The 19835-nt window shown below is 42.8% G+C and overlaps 1 protein-coding gene across 1 annotated transcript; it reads left to right on the forward strand.

Annotated features, from left to right (window-relative positions):
• Positions 1 to 1161: 1161 nt before the first annotated feature.
• Positions 1162 to 19582, forward strand: mrc1a (mannose receptor, C type 1a). Its single transcript, XM_079361993.1, has 33 exons — positions 1162 to 1448; positions 1700 to 1772; positions 3267 to 3390; positions 3996 to 4517; positions 7431 to 7832; positions 9040 to 9213; positions 9330 to 9485; positions 9565 to 9678; positions 9901 to 10041; positions 10133 to 10315; positions 10767 to 10924; positions 11007 to 11123; positions 11224 to 11339; positions 11450 to 11598; positions 12365 to 12564; positions 12661 to 12776; positions 12870 to 12948; positions 13043 to 13187; positions 13317 to 13355; positions 14127 to 14290; positions 14422 to 14486; positions 15362 to 15462; positions 15545 to 15684; positions 15790 to 15898; positions 15975 to 16147; positions 16589 to 16694; positions 16798 to 17030; positions 17150 to 17315; positions 17600 to 17752; positions 17837 to 17953; positions 18527 to 18682; positions 18765 to 18797; positions 18892 to 19582. Exons 1-33 carry the CDS (start codon positions 1177 to 1179, stop codon positions 19122 to 19124), a joined length of 5229 nt encoding a protein of 1742 aa, XP_079218119.1. The 5' UTR covers positions 1162 to 1176; the 3' UTR covers positions 19125 to 19582.
• Positions 19583 to 19835: the final 253 nt, after the last annotated feature.

The raw sequence follows: 19835 nt of genomic DNA on the forward strand, positions 1-19835 counted from the left end.
TTTGAGTCTCGAGTAGTGACTTTTCTTTTTGTTTGTAAAAATGTTCAAATGAATTTTAAAATCAGCCTTCTGTACGGATCAGAGGTTTATGTACAAGAAATATTAAAACGGCTATTTCATTGACAGCGTGGCCGTTTTTCATCTGTGTTTCTGATGCAAAGTGAAAGTGTCAATAAAGAAATTAGCCGCAGCGCTTTCACTGAACTTGATGTGTCAACACTGCTCGTTTCCCAACGTCGCACATTTAGAAAAGGGTGAACGGTTCCCGATGATAGAGACGTTCCAGTTTCTACTCAGACACTGGGACTGAAGACTCAGGGATCCATTCCAGGCTTGTAATGTGGTCTGCTTCCATGGTCTACGTTGTGTGTACGTTCATGTCTGACTGTTAGAGAGTAAATTTAAAGTGTTAAAGTGACCCAACGCTCACTGCATATACCTGTGGACTGCTCTATAACATATAGCATGCACTGTAATCTGCAGTCCTGATAATACCAGAGTATTCAGAGTCATTTGTAATATCGAAAGCTTCATGTCTGGATATGTGAGATTGAATTTACAAATCTGGTTCATTCTGATTCATGTGAGTGTTGCTGAGCGACAGGATCAGGGTATGATCCTCGTGTTCCTGTGTTACATGACCATGCAGTTTAAGATATTTTACAGGTATCACATTTTGCCACTAGAGGGCAGTGTCAGTGTGAAATTACAAAGCTTTCTGTGGCATCATGTGAACGGCCCCACAAGTGCTTGGATGTTGCTTTTCCTTCAGGGTCTAATCAAGTCTGCGTTTGTTTGCTGATTTTGTAAAAAGCTCAAGTACAGGTTATAACTAATGCAGAGCTACACAGACTGTAGATGCATTGATTGGAGTAAGGTTTAAGGCTAAATTCCTTCAAGATGCAGAGTAAGACAGTTTCTGTTTGCATCCTGTGCAGAGAGTAAAGGGCCAGTCACATCACCGTCACACCCAGGTATACAATGCCTAGTGCAGTGTAAGCAGTTGGGTGACCAGAGAGCAGGACTGTGGTGTGTGGAAAATGCTAGTGGAGCGCAGACAATGCGCTGGTCTGAGGCCTGACCAGCCCTCAGAGGGACAGGGGTCGCCTCACTGCGACAACAGCCCCCCGTCTCCCTCCCTTCTTTTTTCTTTTTTCTTTTTCAGCTGCTCTCAGCATGGGAACGGGGAGGACGCTGAAGTTCGCCGTGTGCGAGGTGTTGCAGTTTGCAGGCCTGTGTGTGCCACTCTTCGTCGTCATGCAGAGGTTTGCTGTCATCGTAGCCAAGGTCAAAACCTCGGTGCAGCCCCCCGGCGACGGGAGCACGGCCTACTGGTTAATTGTGGCCTCCTCCATTGCGTATGTCACCTCCACTGCTCTGCTGGTCTGGGTGCCTTTGAAGTACATGGTCTTCATGAAGAAAAAGTTCCTCATTGGGAGGAAGAAGTGGTGAGTTTCCTCCTGCCTTTGTCCTCATGTCAGGCACCTCCGGAGTCCAGGAATGAAGGGCTGCCGCTGTGTAGTCAGCAATGGAGGTCCCAGTGCAGCACTGACACCTGACCAGCTAGTTGAGTCTAAGCAGGCCTCGATCTGGTTTGAACTGCACTTGGCTGCTGAATGTCCTGAGTTAGCAAGTCCTGCCACTGCTGTTGTCTTCCTTCCTTACTTTTTGTCTTTCCTTTCCTTTGTCTTTGTATCAGGAGGCCTGTGGCCCTCGTTTATGTGATCCTGTCCACACTTCCCTGCTTTGCCTTTCTCATCGCCAGTTCTGAGGTACAGCGTGTTGTGGATTGTTTACCTTTTGTTCAACATGTTAAACTGCACCAAACTGTCTTTGCTATGACTAACTTTGACTTCGATGGTGGAGGTCGGAACAACGTGCGATATCCTGTCGCATCGCACCACATGAACAGCATCGGACACTCGCTGTCCAAACTGCATACGTTGAATGTTTACTTCTTTGCTCTGTGAATTCCCCATTATAAACAGTATGACATCGAGTGCTTTTGGTGGACAAACAGAAGTGTGGCACTTCAATCACAACACTTGAAAACTCTTCAATAAATGTCTCACGATGAGCGTAATTTAATTTAATTTAATTTACACTTTATTAATCCCACGAGGGGAAATTCAGTTTTTTACACTCTGTCTAACACACACATAGGCCGAGATACACACTCATGCACAAACAGGGTTCTAGTGACATGCATTAATGGAGAGGTCTCAGAGTGAGGGGGCTGCCCACAGCGAGCGCTCCAGAGCAGTTTTGGGGTTCGGTGCCTTGCTCAGGGGCACCTCGGCAGTGCTCAGGAAATGGACTGGCACCTCTCCAGTTACCAGACCAGTTTCCGGACTTGGTCCGTGCCGGGACTTGAACCGGCGACCCTCCGGTTCCCAACCCAAGTCCCTACAGACTGAGCTACTGCCGCCCCCTAATAACGTCAAAGGATGTCGATGTTATTGATGCACCACTGTCTCCACTCTGGGAGAAAAGAAAAAGTCAAAGAATAGTTTTAGCGTGGACACGACTATTCTCATGTCGAGCTTCCTCCTTCCTTTTCATGGTCCACGTCAGCACAAGCGTCAGGATTGAAAATAGACAGGGTGCATGCGGCTGCCTGCGAGCTGTTAGGACACTCAAACAGGACACAAGTTCACAGCTGGTCCTGATAGTTCACTTGGATTTTAAGTCTAAATGCTGGAGATTTTTTCCATCCAAGGTAATTTCAAAAAGCACCTCTATGAACAAAATATTCAAAACAACAACAGAAGTCAGTGGCATGGCAGCGAGAGCCAGTAAAGGTGATGATTTGTGAGGAACCTTTGGGCTCTCAGGGGAGCCTTTCGGAGAAGGAGCTACTGATAAGCAGCTTGGAAACTCTTCCTGTCAGAGCTGCCTCTTGTCGAATCATCTGTCCATGAGGCGCATTTTCACTTCCTCGCTGGCTGCAGCCCAGGATCCATTTGCTGTTTTATGTGGCCCTTTCTAAAGCCCAAGTCTTTGACCTTTCGGCCCTTTGCTTATCTAATGTCTTTTACATAAGAGCCATAAATTCTGCTTAGATGACCAGCTTGTCTGCTTTGTTCTGTGTCCTGTTGGTTTGAAGTCCTGACTCCGGCAAATATCAGAGCTGGAAGTGATTCGGCCCGCAGCGTCAGTACACGAGAAGGTCATGAATGTAAACTTAAATGGTGCAGACGTCACCTTCTGTGCACGGTCAACAAGTCGTATCGATGTTGAATGATTTTCTCTGGCTCTTTTTCTAGGTTCAGATAAACAACAACATGAAAAATGACACATTCAAGGAGCTCCCTGTATCACTCGTCCTCTTCTCTCTCATCTGTATTGATGTTGTGGAGAGGATACGTTACTGCAGACTGACCGGCCAGGGTGAGCACATCTGCAGACTTCTATACCAACCCCAGCTTTGCATTATCTAAGCTTGGAGGCGTCACATGCTCACTGCTCTTTAAATGACGACACCAAACACATTCAGAGACCCAAACTTGAACATCAAGATCCTTTTTTTTCTGCTTTGTCTTAGCGAGTAAAAAATATTTGTTCCACGAAGAATTTAAGCAGGAAATGTCCAAGACACTTCTGGAAACACGGTGCTGAACGAGCAAAAATTCACTAATGTTTTCTGCGAAAGGGGAGGCGCTGCTTTGGTTTCAGGGAATCCCTGTTTATGTGGTGGAAAACTGTTTTCTTAAATGGTCGCTGTCCAGTTAAACTTTATCTTAACTGCACTGGATGGCGATGGCAATTTGCATCTCTTTGCAACTTCTATTCAACTTGTTTTTTATGGGTGGAGTGGAAGATGTTAAACGAGGTATATTTGACATCCTTCTTCTGTTATCAGCCATTAATTATTTTCTTGGTGTTGCAGTTCCTGACTAAACCACATGAAAACAGAAATCACATTAAAAACACATTTTAAATATGTCGTTGTTTGAGCAGACTGCTGTTTTGAAAATTGTCTCTTCCCTTCTCAGCCAATGGCATGGACAGAGATGCTGAAATCCCCTCTACTGTCCTCACACATGTAGAGCAGGTAACAGCAGTGACACCCATCAGTCCAGGCGTGCCAGGGCCAGCCGTGCCTGAGCAGGTTGTGCCGACTCCTTTATCCCAAGGAGCAAGCCAGCACAACGACCGGAACCAAAACGGAGCAGGCGCTCGTCCAGAGATCAACGGGATGGTCCCAGGGATACCGGGTAATCCTGGGAGACCTTTTAGTATCGCTGGCTTGAGCTCACGGTCGGCAAGCACCACTGCGTGCCGTGTCTCTCCATACAACTACACAGGCCCACTGAGATTCCTGTGTGCCAGCGATGCTCGAGCAGACGTTTTCGTGGACAGCTTCATGTTCTGGATGGACACGGTGGAGATGGTGAGGGTGGCAGGAGATCCCCTGGTCTACTACTCCGGCTGGGTGTTCCCGATCTATATCTTCAGCTACCTGTCTTGCCTGCGTGTGGTGGTCATGCCCCACAGCCCGCTGCTATCCTCACTAGGAATCGCCGTGCAGGACTTACCCTTCTTCTTCGTACGCGTCGGCCTCATTGCCTTCTTCGGCTTCGTCACACCCCTCCTGTACCTCATGAAGAACTTGTTGGTTTTCCTCGCTTTTGTCTATTTCAACTTCATGACGAAGCTGAGGGTCTTCAACACGGAGAGGATGTTCTTCTGAGACCAACGCTTCCAGTAAAGACAGTGCAACAACAAAACATGCATTAAAGGAACGATTCAGTGGAACCGTGAGAAACCGAGAGAGGTGGAATTCAGGAAGTGGTTGCACAAGCTCTTTGTAAATTAAAGCTAAAACCAAAACCTTACCTTGGTGCAATATTGAGCATCTCATTTGAATCTGGTCAGGGGTTGTTCATAGCTCAATTGGAAATAAAAATCGTTTCTGCAGAGGTGCTGCTTTGGTGGAGCCGTCACACCATGAACTGATCATGGGCTGCAGTACTTGTTGCAATGGTTGCAGGTTTGACCCAATCATGATGTCGTTTGGTGGACGTTTGGTGAATCGATCACCAGAAACAGTATATCCCCTCACTTATAGACCCTCCCCATAAACCTGGGTATTATTAAGTTAGAATAACTTCTTATATAGTAAATCGGCAGATTTTTTGACCAAATTCTAAACGAATACTTTCCAAAATACCTCGAATCAACGGACTCCAACGTGGGTATTATTCTCCATAAAGCCCCGCCCCCAACTTTCCATTTGAGTGAAAACCGACTCCACCTGCCCTGAATATTTTTGCAACCTAAACAAGATGTTTATTGGTTAATGCCAATCGAAAGAGATTTTTGTAAAAATCCCTGATTTTACATCCATAGGCCAAAAGGGAGCGCTTAAGCTATGTTTTCTCATGAAGGACATTATGTGTAAAATGTTGTTGTAGGTTGTCTTTATTAGCCTTTATGTTTGGACAAACTTTCTTTAACCCCTTATCTTGGCATTTTGGCAGTTTGGGAAATGTGCCATCCCTTGAAATTTCCTGGCAGATTATCGTCCGCCATCTAAAAGTGCAGTGAATGTGTAAAAGCCTAATTTCATGTTGTTGACCATGGGTTTTTTTTTTTTTTTTTTCATTTTGCTAAGTTATATTCTCAAAGTGTGATTTGTTCATTTTAACATATAACCAAAAACATTCAGTTACATGTTTTAAGTTTCACAAATGTGATTTACTCTTGTAAGGAAAATAAAGTGAAAGGAACTGAAAGTGCATCCTGACTGTATTTTTTAAATCCTTTCAAATCCTTTTCTCTGGAATTCTTCCCTTTTCTTTATGAGCTCTCTCTCGGGGGGGAAACAGGTTTCCTGACCATGTTCTGCAAAAACAGTGTCATCACATTTCTTCCCGCAAGTCATACATGTTCTGGACAACAAGCACAATGTCAGCGAGAAGACACAAAATCGTCACACCGGCAAGTTTCAGCGGATAAAATGATAAAAATATATTTTTTTAAAAATCATAAAGTGGTAACTTTTCTTTTGCAGCACTTGTAGATGTTAAAACGTGTCTGTGATGTGATTGAACATTTTCATCCACCCTTTTGATCTGTTCAACTCTTTCAGATAATGATAAATTTGATGATAGATGAGTGGTAACCACGGCAACCATTGGGTTGGACAAATGCTTCGATCATCTCCACGGGCAACAGTAAAAACAGAAGAGGGCATTAGTAGTAATTGTTTGAGAAGCTATAGAGGCTGTTACTGCCTTTGAGGAAAGTCTTGATTTCTCAGATGACGATTGATCGTCATCTTCTGATGGAAACCTTGAAACAGCGTCATATTCAGACCAACATTGTGAAGATTATGAAACAGTGTTCAAATTTGTCCATCATTGTGTTTGCTGAAAAGACGGTTTTATGAATAGATTGTTTTTATGTTATATGTCATGTGGAGTCATTCGCACATTTGTACACTTTGTATACCGACAGATGGACTCGTAGCTGTTTGCTATGAGATCTGATGATGCATTCAGGTGCATATGTCTTTGCAGTGTTGTTGGTTATCCTTGTCAGTACGAGGCCAAATTGGACAGATCTCCACACACTTCCCCCAATAGGAAACAGGATTTCCTCCTGTCCTCTTTTTTCTACTGACTTGTAGCATCTCTGCACACATAACCCAAACCCTCTCAGACCTCCCGGGGGGCTTCTATCCCACAAAAACCCTTCACATCAGCAAAGTGCTGCACAATGCATTTAATCTGTATTTATTCTGGCTGAATCTATCTTGCTGAATCTGACGCCGCACTTTGTGGGTTCAGCATCTTGGCACAGAATCAGCTCAGACTGAAGTACTATTTGATAAGACATTCAAAATAAATTTAATACAGGAAGAATACTTAGAGAAAAATCATCATTCAGTTTCTTTTATGCCTTTAGTAAAAGTAGTTTGAGAAGCAGTGAAAGGTAGGTCACAGATTCTACCTTTAAAGACTCCTGTGGTAAAGTGAGATTAAATTATTTAATTATAATTCCTGTGTTTCTCTGTTACTGTGAATTCCATGGAAGCTCATGGAACCCATGTGACAGGATATCCATCATTGTGACCAGTGGGGGTGAGTGGGTGGGTGGGTGGGTGGGTGGGTGGGTGGGGGGGAAGAGCACCAGTGTCACTACTGCTCTGTTCAACACACCTCAGCACACACCAGACTCCTTCTCATGACTTGAACTCTCCCACAACCTCATCCACTGCTGAGCGCTGACTACACACGAAGGATCATGTCACCCTGTTCAAACTTTGCCTTTGTCCTCTGCCTCCTGCAAGTCCTCTGCATCACTGCCGACATAGGTATGTATCCCTCACTTATTTGTTCTGTCTTCCGAACCGATTGGAGTTACTGGATCTCTAGAAAGTGTCTGTTCAAACTTACTTCTGAAGCTTGTCTTCTCTGTTCCAGACAGTGGCACCTTCCTGATCTTCAATGAGGACCACAACAAGTGCGTACGTGTGGACAGTGCAGCCTCAGTCACAGTCGCTCCTTGTAACCCGCGAGCCAAAGAGCAGCAGTTTCGCTGGGCCTCTGAGTCACGCCTCCTCAGTTTGTCTCTCAAGCTCTGCCTGGGGGCGACGCAGATTAAAGACTGGGTGAAGGTGGCTCTCTATGACTGTGATGAGAATAACATCCTTCAACACTGGCAGTGCAAGAACGAGACCCTCTTTGGTCTTAAAGGCCAGGACCTGCATCTAAACTGGGGAAACCGCAATGAGAGGAGCGTAATGATCTACAAAGGTTCGGGGGTCTGGAGCCGCTGGAGGATATTTGGAACTCAAGGTGACCTTTGCTCGAAGGGCTTTCAAGGTAAGAGCTGTGGGGACAAAATCCCTTTTAGTGAAATTAGCTGGAAACCTTATAATATGAGTTTTCTATACAAATTTTGATATTCTAATATTTCATTTTTCAGTAAATATGCACTTTTTTTTTTTTTTTAGTGAAGTAATTCAGCAGCTTGGTATTTCTGAGACTCAGTTCAGCGTCTCATAGCTGCAGTGTGGATTTTAAGGCAGTTAAAGAGACATTATATGGAAGTCATTGTTTCCTAAAGATCTCCACATACTCGTGTTGTGATAACAACGCTGGTTCTCCCATTAGATGATTTCCAAAGATAGCAGACAATACCTTGTAATCACGAGGCGATGACGCCCATAGAGTCAAATAAAATGCATGGATGCGTTCGTAACATTCACATCAGTTAATAACTCGTTTAAACGAGAGGCTGTTGGTCCACAATTAATCATTTCATCACCTCTCATTCAAGTTCGTCGGAGCTACTCTTGTTTACCTTCAGATAACAAGTTACACTGAGGTAGTGTTGTAGTACTCCGAGTCGGTGAAGGTCTTGGTCTCGTCTTGGAATTGAAAGAATTTTCACCCGGGCTCAGACTGAGCGGACTCCGGATTTTAAATCAAGACTAGTCAAGACCGCCTCTGACAAGCTACTTTCCCACGTCATTATTATGATTAGAAGGAAAACACCCCCAAAAATTTACTTTCATTTATTTGTAATTAGATGCCTTTTCCTCGGCTGCAGCCACAATCATCCAGGTGCTACGTTCTGAATGAGTTTACACTCCAGTTGCTCACAAGATGATGATTTTTCATTGATGTTCATGTTCATGGTCTTGGTCTTGTCTGGGTCTTGCCCTGCCTCTGTCTTGGTCTTGTGTCAACACTACACTGAGGAATAAGTGCTTCAGGCAAACACACCTTCTCATAATGGTTTGAAATGAGAACAGAGATCGTCTGTTGATCCAGACCATCAACCAACTACTGTAAAAGTAGGCCTGTCTGTAAAATGCACGATCATAACATCCAGCAAGCTTCAGGAAATGCTACGTCAGGACAGCTGGGCAGCAAATAAGAAAAAGGATTGTATATGATGGTTTAAACACTCTATCTATTAGTATATTGGTATCTAACCAAATGTGATTGGACTACCATTTCTTGTTTATATTGGGTACTTTCCACCTGGGTTAATTTCTAAACGTCATGATCTGTGTCTCCTCAGAGGTTTTCACAATAGGGGGCAATGGCTTTGGAGGCCCTTGTAAGTTTCCATTTAAGTTTGAGAATAAGTGGTACGCCGAATGTACAAAGGACGGCCGCACAGACGGGCAGCTGTGGTGTGGAACACAGACAGATTACGATGAAGTGAGAAAGTATGGCTTTTGTCCCACCAAAGGTAAGTGCGGGAAATGTGTCGCCCATTTCATATCTCCTGTATGAAGTATCAGCATCAACTCACCATGGAGAATGATCTCTTCATGTTTTCTACCTTGTTTCTCGATGATGACGCAGGCACCTCAGGATGGGACACGGACCCAGTCACAGGGGTTCATTATCAGACAAACCCAACGTCTGTGCTGACCTGGCATCAGGCGAGGAAGAGCTGCCAGCAGCAGGGAGCCGACCTCCTCAGCATTGTGGAACTGCACGAACAGTCGTATATATCAGGTACGATGTCATGCCGTGTGTCTCGCAGTGATACACGTCATCGAGCTTTCATTGAGTTTAACTGCATTGGTTGAAACAGGGTTGACGAGTTCTTTGGGAGCTGCTTTTTGGATTGGATTGAACAGCTTGGATTTTGAAAGCGGATGGCAGTGGAGCAACGGAAACCCATTCCGATATTTAAACTGGTCCCCAGGTCAGTAAAGAGAAGTTATCTACCATGACAGTACCGCAGCGTTATTGTAGGATTTCTTTAGGTGACTGGCTGGATGATTACAAAAATGAAGGCTTATTGAATAATGTGGATGTCTCTGCTAATTACAAGAATACAGATGGAGCAACTAATGTTATATATTTTCTTATAATCAAGCATTCCTAAATTAAAAAGAAATAATGGGAAGAGCAATGTGTCTCATAGGTCATCCCTCATCCGAGCCGGGGCTTTCCTGTGCGACACTAAATACTGGAAAAGCCTCAAAATGGGAGAGCATGGCGTGCTCCAAGAAGCTTGGTTACATTTGTCGTAAAGGAAACTCTACAAGTCTGCCACCAGCCCCAGGTGAAACACACTGGTTTCTACAAGTGATCTGCTTCGTTAATCCCGTTATCAAAACGTACTTTTCCTCACGTCTTTTTGGTTTTATCTGCAGACAAGAACCAGCCGAGCTTCTGCCCCAGTCACTGGGTCCCATATGCGGGAAACTGTTACCACCTGGACAGGAGTAAAAAGATGTGGAAGGACGCTTTGGCTGCATGTCACAAAGAGGGAGGAGACCTGGCCAGTATACACAATATAGAAGAGCAGAGCTTTATGATATCTCAATCAGGATACTGTAAGTGAGCAATTTCCTCGGATTTAACTGTATTTCATTTTCAAGTAAAAGAACAACTTGAAATAGGCTAAATAACTCTGTTGCTAAAAGTTACATGTGTATGTGCATATTGTAACCAGCTGGGGGAGTCGGTCGTCTATCAACCACAAGGTTGAGGGTTTGATCCCCAAGTCTCAGCAAGCTACATTTATGACAAGACTCCAAAAAGTTGCATCTTGCTGCAAAGAACGAGAAGAATAAAAACCCTAACTTGTTGTTTTGAAAAGCTGATGTATGGTTGAAGCTTATTTTACTGCGTTTGCTTATTAGAAGTGGGTTTGAGTACCTTTAGTACAGAACCAGGATAGCTGCATGACAACGTTTCCAGTCAAGCTTAAGTTATGCTCACAATAGGTTCCATATGTTTTACACAAATAAACAGTTTGTCCTTTCGTGCATTTCAAACCCTCAGTGCCCACAGACGAGCTCTGGATTGGCCTGAATGATCAGATGAACCAGATGCTGTTTGAATGGTCCGATCGCTCACATGTCACTTTCACTCAGTGGCAGACTGGTGAGCCGTCTCACGCCAACAACCACCAGGAAGACTGCGTCCTCATGCGAGGAAAGGTAGCCCGAATGACTATCCAAATGCATAGACGTTGTAAAATGTGTGTTTGCTGTTCTCACCAGTTGTCTGTGGCTTCTTAAGGCTGGCAAGTGGGCTGACCACATGTGTGAGAAGACTTATGGCTACATCTGTAAGATGAAGGCGTCTATTAAACCAGCTGGCGGTGTCCATGAGGACGTCAACCCAGGTTGCAAACTTGTAAGTGATGTATATCATTTTAAATTCTGAGAGTATGTAACAAGAAAGCATCGATCAGAGTCTCATGTACAGTGTGTTTTATGTCCTTTTTCTATTTAAGGGTTCGGTCAGGTTTGGCTCTTTTTGTTACAACATTGGATTGGAGGCAAAAACTTTTGAAGAGGCAAAGCAGGTATGCTCCGGGACCGGCTCTAACTTAGTGGATGTAGCTGACAGGTAAGACATTTCAATGTGTTTCAAATTAAAATCAATATTGTCAAAAAAAAAGTTAGCAAAAACTTTTTTGTGAAATAAAGTTGAAAGAATTTCTCATCTCTCTCGTGCAGATATGAGAATGCCTTCTTGGTCAGTTTGGTGGGTTTGAGACCAGAGAAGTACTTCTGGACAGGTCTATCCAACACAGAGGACATACACACATTCAAGTGGACCACCAGAGGAAAAGTGTCTTTCACTCATTTCAACGTTGGCATGCCAGGTACGGGACACCTCGTTAGCACTTAATACAGCCTGATGTTGCATGCTATTATCTTTCCTGAGTGCAGTTTGTTAATGTGGTACTTTACACTGTCTTTAATTTGTTTACACGAACTACAAGGATCGATGCAAAGGAGTATGACGGCTGTAGAATGCATTTTCATTATATATAGCAAAAGGCATTCATACTAAGTTGAATGTTGTTCCAATTTTAACTTGACTAATTCCTTAAAGGTCACATATTCTCCTCCTCTTCAACTAGTGTAAATAAATCTCAGAGCTCCTCTTCATCATGTGTGTGAAGTGTGTTGTTGTAAATCCACTCTGATCCTGTATTTGATCATGTCTATAAACCCCTCTATTTCAGCCCTGCTCAGAACAGGCTGTTTCTGTGTCTGTAGCTTTAAATATGTAAATGAGCTGTGTAAAGATTTCACTTGTTAATCTCAACATCCTCTGAAGGCTTTCCTTAGCATGCTAATGAATTAAACTAAGATGACGAAAATGTGAAAAATTAGATCTAGAAATGAAAATGAACATGCAAATAACACTGATGTCTTGAGAAAGGTAGCATGTTAACACGCTGTTGTCACACACACTAACATTGGCTGCTGAGTAATCGTCATTTATTCTTTTTGATGATCTTTTATTTTCTTCTCTTCATTAATTATTATATTCACGCCTCAATAACTTCCATGCTAATCTTTTGCATGTTTGACCAGTTTATGGATAACCTCCTCGCATCTTTTTGGTCTATTTACAAACAGACAGACATAAAGGATGTGTTGCTATGGCAACTGGATCATTCGCTGGGTTATGGGATGTTGTCAGCTGCACCAACAAGGAGAAGTACATCTGCAAGAAACGAGCAGAAGGTGTACAATTCACAACAGTTCCACCCACCACCCCAGCCCTGAGCTGCGAGCCCGGGTGGAGCCCTGCTTCAAACAGGAACGTGTGTTATAAAGTACGTGGCTTTAAAAAAAAAAAAAAACACTCTGTAAAAGCAATTTAGTTCTAGGAGCATTAAATACATACTCCCACTTTTTTCCCCAATTAAAAGCTTTACAAAAAGGGGAACAGCCTAAAGAGGACTTGGCAGGAGGCAGAAGACTTCTGCAAGGCCATTGGAGGAAACCTGATGAGCATACACAGTGGGGACGACCTGGATAACGCTCCGTATGTTGGCTTTACTGTTTGATTGTTTTTACCTCAGAATTATCATTTAACTAATCGCTTTAATTACAACATGTGCTTCCCATTGTTGTGAAGGTTTCATTTATCGGACCCAGCCTGGATTGGCTTCCGCCTCGGTACCAATGAAGGTTTTGTCTGGAGTGATGGATCAGCTGTATGTACTGTACTACTCCATTGGTTTTTATAAAAGCGTAACTCATTTTCAACCTTGGACTAATTACGTTTCATATTCCCAAACTCTGAGCTAGTCCAGCTACGAGAACTGGGCCTATGGGGAACCAAACAACCACAATGACAACGAACACTGTGCAGAGGTCTTTTCGTACTACGGTCGCTACTGGAATGATCGCATTTGTGAGGGCTACAATAATTGGATATGCCAGATAAAAAAAGGTAAGTCCAACCAGTCTCATTATGGAGCCTCTGTTCCATAAAGTTGACTTTCCAAAAAGGCTTTGTGATGTAAAATTAAACCTTTGGCCCATGTGTGAGACATTTCCCTGATGGTTGTTGCACTTTCAGGTGCGAGTCCCAAACCTGAGCCTGAGGTAGTTGAAACAGGTAAGCACTAACCCGTTGAATGTCTGACTCTTAGGTCGACAATGCTGGTCTGTCAGTGTCTCTGTGAAAAATGACATAAGATATTAAAACGTGATTATAACTAAAGCAAAGCATTTCCATTTTGACGTTGCTGTAAACAGCAGTTTAAATTTCTTTTCTCACACTGAGCAGAAAAACAACAAAAGCGATAACGTTCTCTTTGAGCTACGTTTAATAAAATATGGATTAGATTAGTGGTTTTCAACTGGACTAGCTGAAGGATCCAACACCATCTTATTCACGAACATGTATTAAAAACAAAGAATTAAACGAAACAAACTTTGGAGAAACACCTTTGCAACCCACTGAAAACTGCTCCGGGACCCACTTTGGTTCCTCGAGCCACCAATTTGGAACCACTGGATTCGATGTTACAAAGACTGTGACAATTAAAATCTCTGATTGTACTCTTTTAATTAACTAATAAAAATCAAATATTTGCTGGTATATATTGAACTGTATCATCAGTATTGTGAAAATATATCACCCGATTGTTGCTAAAAGCTCTACTGGCGGCTAAATACAAACAATGACAAAGAAAAAAAATGCATTCACTCATATCAACAGATCTCAGAATATGGACAATATATAGTTATGCATCTTAACATGCTGGTATTAGCGTTCAGTTAAAAGCTATGCTGTTTGTCAGATCTACCTCACAGAGCTACAGAGAACTGAAAGCTCGTCTTGTATCAGGGGGAAATCTGACAACAGTTTTGCCTCCCTTTACAGTTTGGAACACCACCGAAGACGGCTGGCTCATTAACAATGACACACAGTACTTTATCAACACCGACGAACTCGACATGGAAACTGCCAGAGCCTTCTGCAAAAAAAACTTTGGTGATCTTGCAGTCATCACCGGGGATAGTGAGAGGAAGTTCCTTTGGAAAAAGGCAAGACGTTTTGAGAACTTTTAAACCAAAACAAAATATTTTACACACTACAGGTCTGCATGTTTTCAACAATGACGTTTGCATATTCCTAATCTGAATATTATGTCTCTATTGTTCGTCTCTTTCAACAGATTATCAAAGGTTCTTGGAGTCAGTACTACATTGGCATGACAGTAAATCTGGATAAGTCATTTAGGTAAATCAAAATCTATCATTTTGGCACATTGTCTGAACTACCTTCTTTTTATTGACCTCCCATCTACATGTCTGCTGTCTATGAATTATCCTCCATTTCAAACAGTTTAAATAAGTCTCAGAGCTCCTCTTGTACTTTACACTGTCTTTAATTTGTTTACATAAATTACAAGGATCTATGCAAAGGAGTAATGCATTTTTATTATATATAGCAAAAGGCATTCATACTAAGTTGAATTTTGTTCCAATTTTAACTTCCTAATTCCTTAAAGGTCACACATTCTCCTCCTCTTCAAACAGTTTAAATAAGTTCCAATGCCCCCAAAAACATGTGTGGAAAGTGTGTTGTTGTAAATCCACTCTGATCCTGTATTTGATCATGTCTATAAACCCCTCTATTTCAGCCCTGCTCAGAACAGGCTGTTTCTGTGTCTGTAGCTTTAAATATGTAAATGAGCTGTGTCTGACCACGCCCCCTCTCTGGAAGGGCTCGGGGCGGCTCAGGCTTTCACACTCTATGACCTATTGTTTAGGGTGAGAAGGCAGACTCAGAGGGCAGAACAAACACCTAGCTGTGGGAGTGTCACCCACCTGGGGGAGCCGCTATTGCCCTTTGTGATGTCATGAAGGGAACATCTCCAAAACGGCCTGTTTGAGCACACATTTTCTGAAAAGTGGAGCAGGCAGAAGACGGAGAGGATGGACTTTTTTCATCACTGGGGGAGGATTTGTAGACAGACACGTTAACATTGTGATGTGTAGTTTGTATAATTTGTGACCTTTAAACCTAACACATCAGAGTACACAAACACAGATGTTGTTCAGTGTTTTCTTTGAATTTCGATTCTCACTCGAGGCTTTTTTTTTCATTTGCAGCTGGGTGGATGGCACACCTGTAACATACACAGCCTGGGAAAAGAATGAGCCTAACTTTGCTAATAATGATGAAAACTGTGTAACACTTTACAAGAGCATGGGTAAGTCCAACGTTGACACTTTTCAAATGATTGGGGAACAAATGAATAACCTGTTTAACTTTCTGATGACTCTCTAATGCAGGGTTCTGGAACGATATTAACTGTGGCTTGGAGCTGCCCTCCATTTGCAAAAGAAGCAGTAGTTTTATTAACACAACAGTAGCCCCAACCACGGTTCCAAAGGGAGGATGTGCCCCAGAGTGGAAATCTTTCCGAGGGAAGGTAATGATCAGTAACTGTGAGCAACACAGAGTACGAAATAACAACGCTGAAACTATCCTTAAAGTGAATTTAAAACACACTGCAAATCCATCCTATTTCACATAGTGCTACAAAATAGTAACTGGAAATGACAAGAAGAGCTGGCAGGATGCTCGGGCCTACTGCTTAAACCAAGGTGGAAATCTGGCCTCAGTTCTAACTGAGAACGAGCAAGGTGACTTTTTTTTATTCGTAATGTGTTAGTAATGTTCAAAACCTTTTTTTTAACCTTTGCTCTTGTCCTTTTCCAGCATTCCTAACGACACAGATGCTGAGATACAATGAAGACATGTGGATCGGCATGAATGATGTCAACTGGGAGATGCACTTTGTGTGGACGGACGGCAAAGGCATTTCATACACAAACTGGGCAAAAGGGCATCCTACGAGAACGCCGGGTGGACGTTATGAATCAATGGATGAGGTTATTTGATCTTCAGGTTCTATATATCCGATGCGAGCTTTAAAGGAATAGATCAAACAATGCGTGGTCAAGATTAAAGAAACTGTCTCAGATGTAACTGCCTTCGAGCAGTTGCGTTGCACGGGGAACATTTTTAAGGAGTTGCCACCTTTTAATCTACAAACATGCATTTTGGAGGGCTGTGACGGAAGGAGTGTGACGCTGATTTAAATGGAAATATATCGCAATCAGATTCACTATTACAGCTCATCACTGTATATTATACAGATGCAGAACTTGCACAAACCAGATTACACTTATGACACCTGAAGCATTAATTAGAATACTTTCAATCATCAACGGTTCCTTTCTCCAAGAGTTAAAACAGTATGAATCAGTGAATCTATATTGATCAAGGTATGATCCTCTCATCTAATGCAGCTGACATTCTCTGGTTTTAAGGTGTTCGACTGTGTGATAATGGTGGGCAGCGCCTCCAAACTAACTGGGCAATGGAAGGTTGAGGAGTGTTACTCGAAACTTGGCTTCATCTGTAAACGTAATGTCGGTGAGTTAGATTTCAGCAGCGTGAGTGACACTAACAGAACTCGTCTTGAAGCATTGTATAAATTCTGCCTCGTCACTAACCACCTGTTTTTTTTCTCACAAAGATTCTCAGATTGCAGTCCCCCCGACGACTGTGCTACCAAAGGCTTTCTACAAACTGGGCAATGACTCATACAAAGTGGTGGCCCAGAAGATGAGATGGGACGAGGCGAGGAGGCAGTGCCAAGCAGACGATGCAGATCTCGCCAGTATCCTAAACCCCATAACTCAGGCGTACATCACACTGCATATTTCCAAGCTCAACGAGCCCGTGTGGATTGGCCTCAACAACAATGTGGTAAAGGGATTACCTCGTAATGCACAGCACCAACTTAAACAGGATTTCAAAATTAGGATGGTGAACTTTGAGGAATGAACAACTTTCCACTCACGTGAAAGCTTACTTTATGTCCACAGACCAACGGACGCTTCAGATGGGTTGATAACTGGCTACTGTCATATACCAGATGGGGAATAGACGAGCCGAAGAACAACTACGCTTGTGTGTATATGGACGTGGACGGAAAATGGAAGACTGCAGCGTGTACCAATACTTACTCTTCGATTTGCAAGAGGTCACCAGGTCAGAAAATCTGTCGATTAGTTCTCCTGCCATCATCTGATTCTGTTTTCATGAACGTTTAACACGACATCACGACTTGTTGAAGAATCTGGGTTGTAACTTAAAACAGGAAATTAACTTATATTGGATGCAATGGACATTTAGTTTTGTTGCTGTGGTATTAAACTTGTTTGATTTCACTGGTGATTTCACATCCCTACTTATAAAACTCATGTGAGCCCTGGTAGAGAACACAAACCAACACAAAGCATGATAATCAGTGACAACTCCTGTCTCATTTTTAGACATAGCACCCACTGAACCGCCACAACTACCCGGCAAATGTCCAGAACCAAAAGGACGAACGGCCTGGATACCTTTCAGAGGACACTGTTACGCCTTCCTCAACTATTTCGATGGCAGTTGGCCCTCTGCCTCAGTTGAATGTCTGAAAAACGGTATAAATTAAGTAATTCCGACGTGAAAATTGAATCTGTGTGCATAAAATCTTGACAGTGTTTTATTGTGGCTTTACTAATCAGAGGCTGCTCTGGTGAGTATCGAGGACCCTCACGAGGCTCTGTTCATACAGCAGAACCTAAACATTCTACAGGACAGCGCCAGGTCCTTCTGGATCGGCCTCTACAAGACTCATGAAGGTGAGCACAGCACACTGTAGTAAGATTTTCAGCCTCACTTAATGACACGCAGTACTTGACAACGTTTTACAAAAGTGAAGAGTTCAAACATTTACGTTTACATTTCACATATTATAAAAAATACACTTCACCAAAACACTAACATGTCTCTAGTCTGTCTACAAACCCTCGGGGTCTGAGAAAGTCTATCCTCCCCGTCTTTAGCCTGTTTGAGCACACAGAAAATGGCTAGGGAGATTTTCCCTTCATGACATCACAAAGGGCAGTAGCCCCTCCCCCAGGTGGGTGACCCTCCCACAGCTAGGTGTTTGTTCTACCCTCTGAGTCTGCCTTCTCACCGTAAACAATAGGACATGGAGCGAAAAAGCACCGAGTACACCCGAGCCCTTCCAGAGAGGGGGGCGTGGCCAGACACAGCTCATTTACATATTTAAAGCTACAGACACAGAAACAGCCTGTTCTGAGGAGGGCTGAAATAGAGGAGTTCATGATCAGGCTCTGAGACTTAAGCTGGTTGAAGAGGAGGATAACATGTGACATTTTTCTTTCATCACTTCCTTTCCTTTGGTCAAGGTGAGTGGAGGTGGTTCGATGACAACGTTGTGGACTATACAAACTGGATGAAAGGAAAGCAGACAGAAACATGCGTGGAGATCTCGTCTGAAAGTGGACAGTGGAATACAAACAGATGCTACAGAAGTAGACCTTGCATCTGCAAAAGGGCCAAAGGTACGTTTTATCTATTTGAGTCATGTACCTTTAAATCGACTCATCAGCCTCTAACATGACGTTTTTGGTCAATTTGTTTCAGTCGTTGTCCCAACAGAAAAGCCACCATCTGTTGGTAAGTTATTAAACATACAGTAGGTTATATATCAGTATAAGGCCACAAAACTGAGTTATGTAACTCATAGCGTTTGTCTCTTTTGTCTCCTCAGCTCATGTCGTGAAAGAAGCCTCACACGGGTCTGCAGGCATCACTGTGGCTATCGTACTCGTCGTCATAGCCGTGGTCGGACTTGGTGCTTTCCTTCTTTTTCGTAAACGTATTCCCATCCCTGTCCTGGGAGAAAACACCTTTGACAATAAATTATACTTCAACAATCCAATCCGAGCCCCCGTAGACACAAATGGTCTCGTGGAAAATATAGAACAGAACGAGCAAGCATAGGCGACATGAGCACAAGGACAGACGCTGTAAAATCCACACGTGATTAGTGAATGTTTTCTCTTGGTTCTCTACTTTATTTTTGATCACGTCACTGAGAACTTCATTTCAATAACACCCTGTACTGTTTTTCAATTCAAGTAGTATTTCATACAAGCGCTGACATTGGACGAAATGTATTAGGGACATGAAAGTGTAAGTGAATAATCTGTGAGAGTTTCAATAAGATTATTATTTCATTTGTGAAATGTGTACAGATTTTGATTACTGCAACCAATCAGGTTCTCATTTGGAGAACGTTTATAGATCAAGCTTGAGATGTTTTATTAAATGCAAGCGAGACATTTCTCAACTGGGTTGTTATTTTATTAGCATTCTCCGAGGGCTCTTCATTAACCTTTTTCCTGCCCACAAAATTGTAAATAGATGTTTCATTAAATAAATGGGAAAGAACTGGCCTGCTTTTTGCCTCTTCTTTATCTTTGTTTTGATGTTTGGCAGGTATAATATTTGTTCACCATCTTTAATTGACAGAATGCAACCTATCAAGGGATTGTGTGGGGAATTAATTACAAATGATTCACTCTGAATATATAATACATTTTGGCCATAGCTTATTAAAAACCACCTGCCAGCGTCTGGCCACCTCTGTCACCTAATTCTGAAAATGAGGCAGACCTTCAAGGCTGTCGCAACTAATCCTCAGCTGCTGAC

This window comes from Symphodus melops, assembly GCF_947650265.1.
Source record: "Symphodus melops genome assembly, chromosome: 14".
Lineage (NCBI taxonomy): Eukaryota > Metazoa > Chordata > Actinopteri > Labriformes > Labridae > Symphodus > Symphodus melops.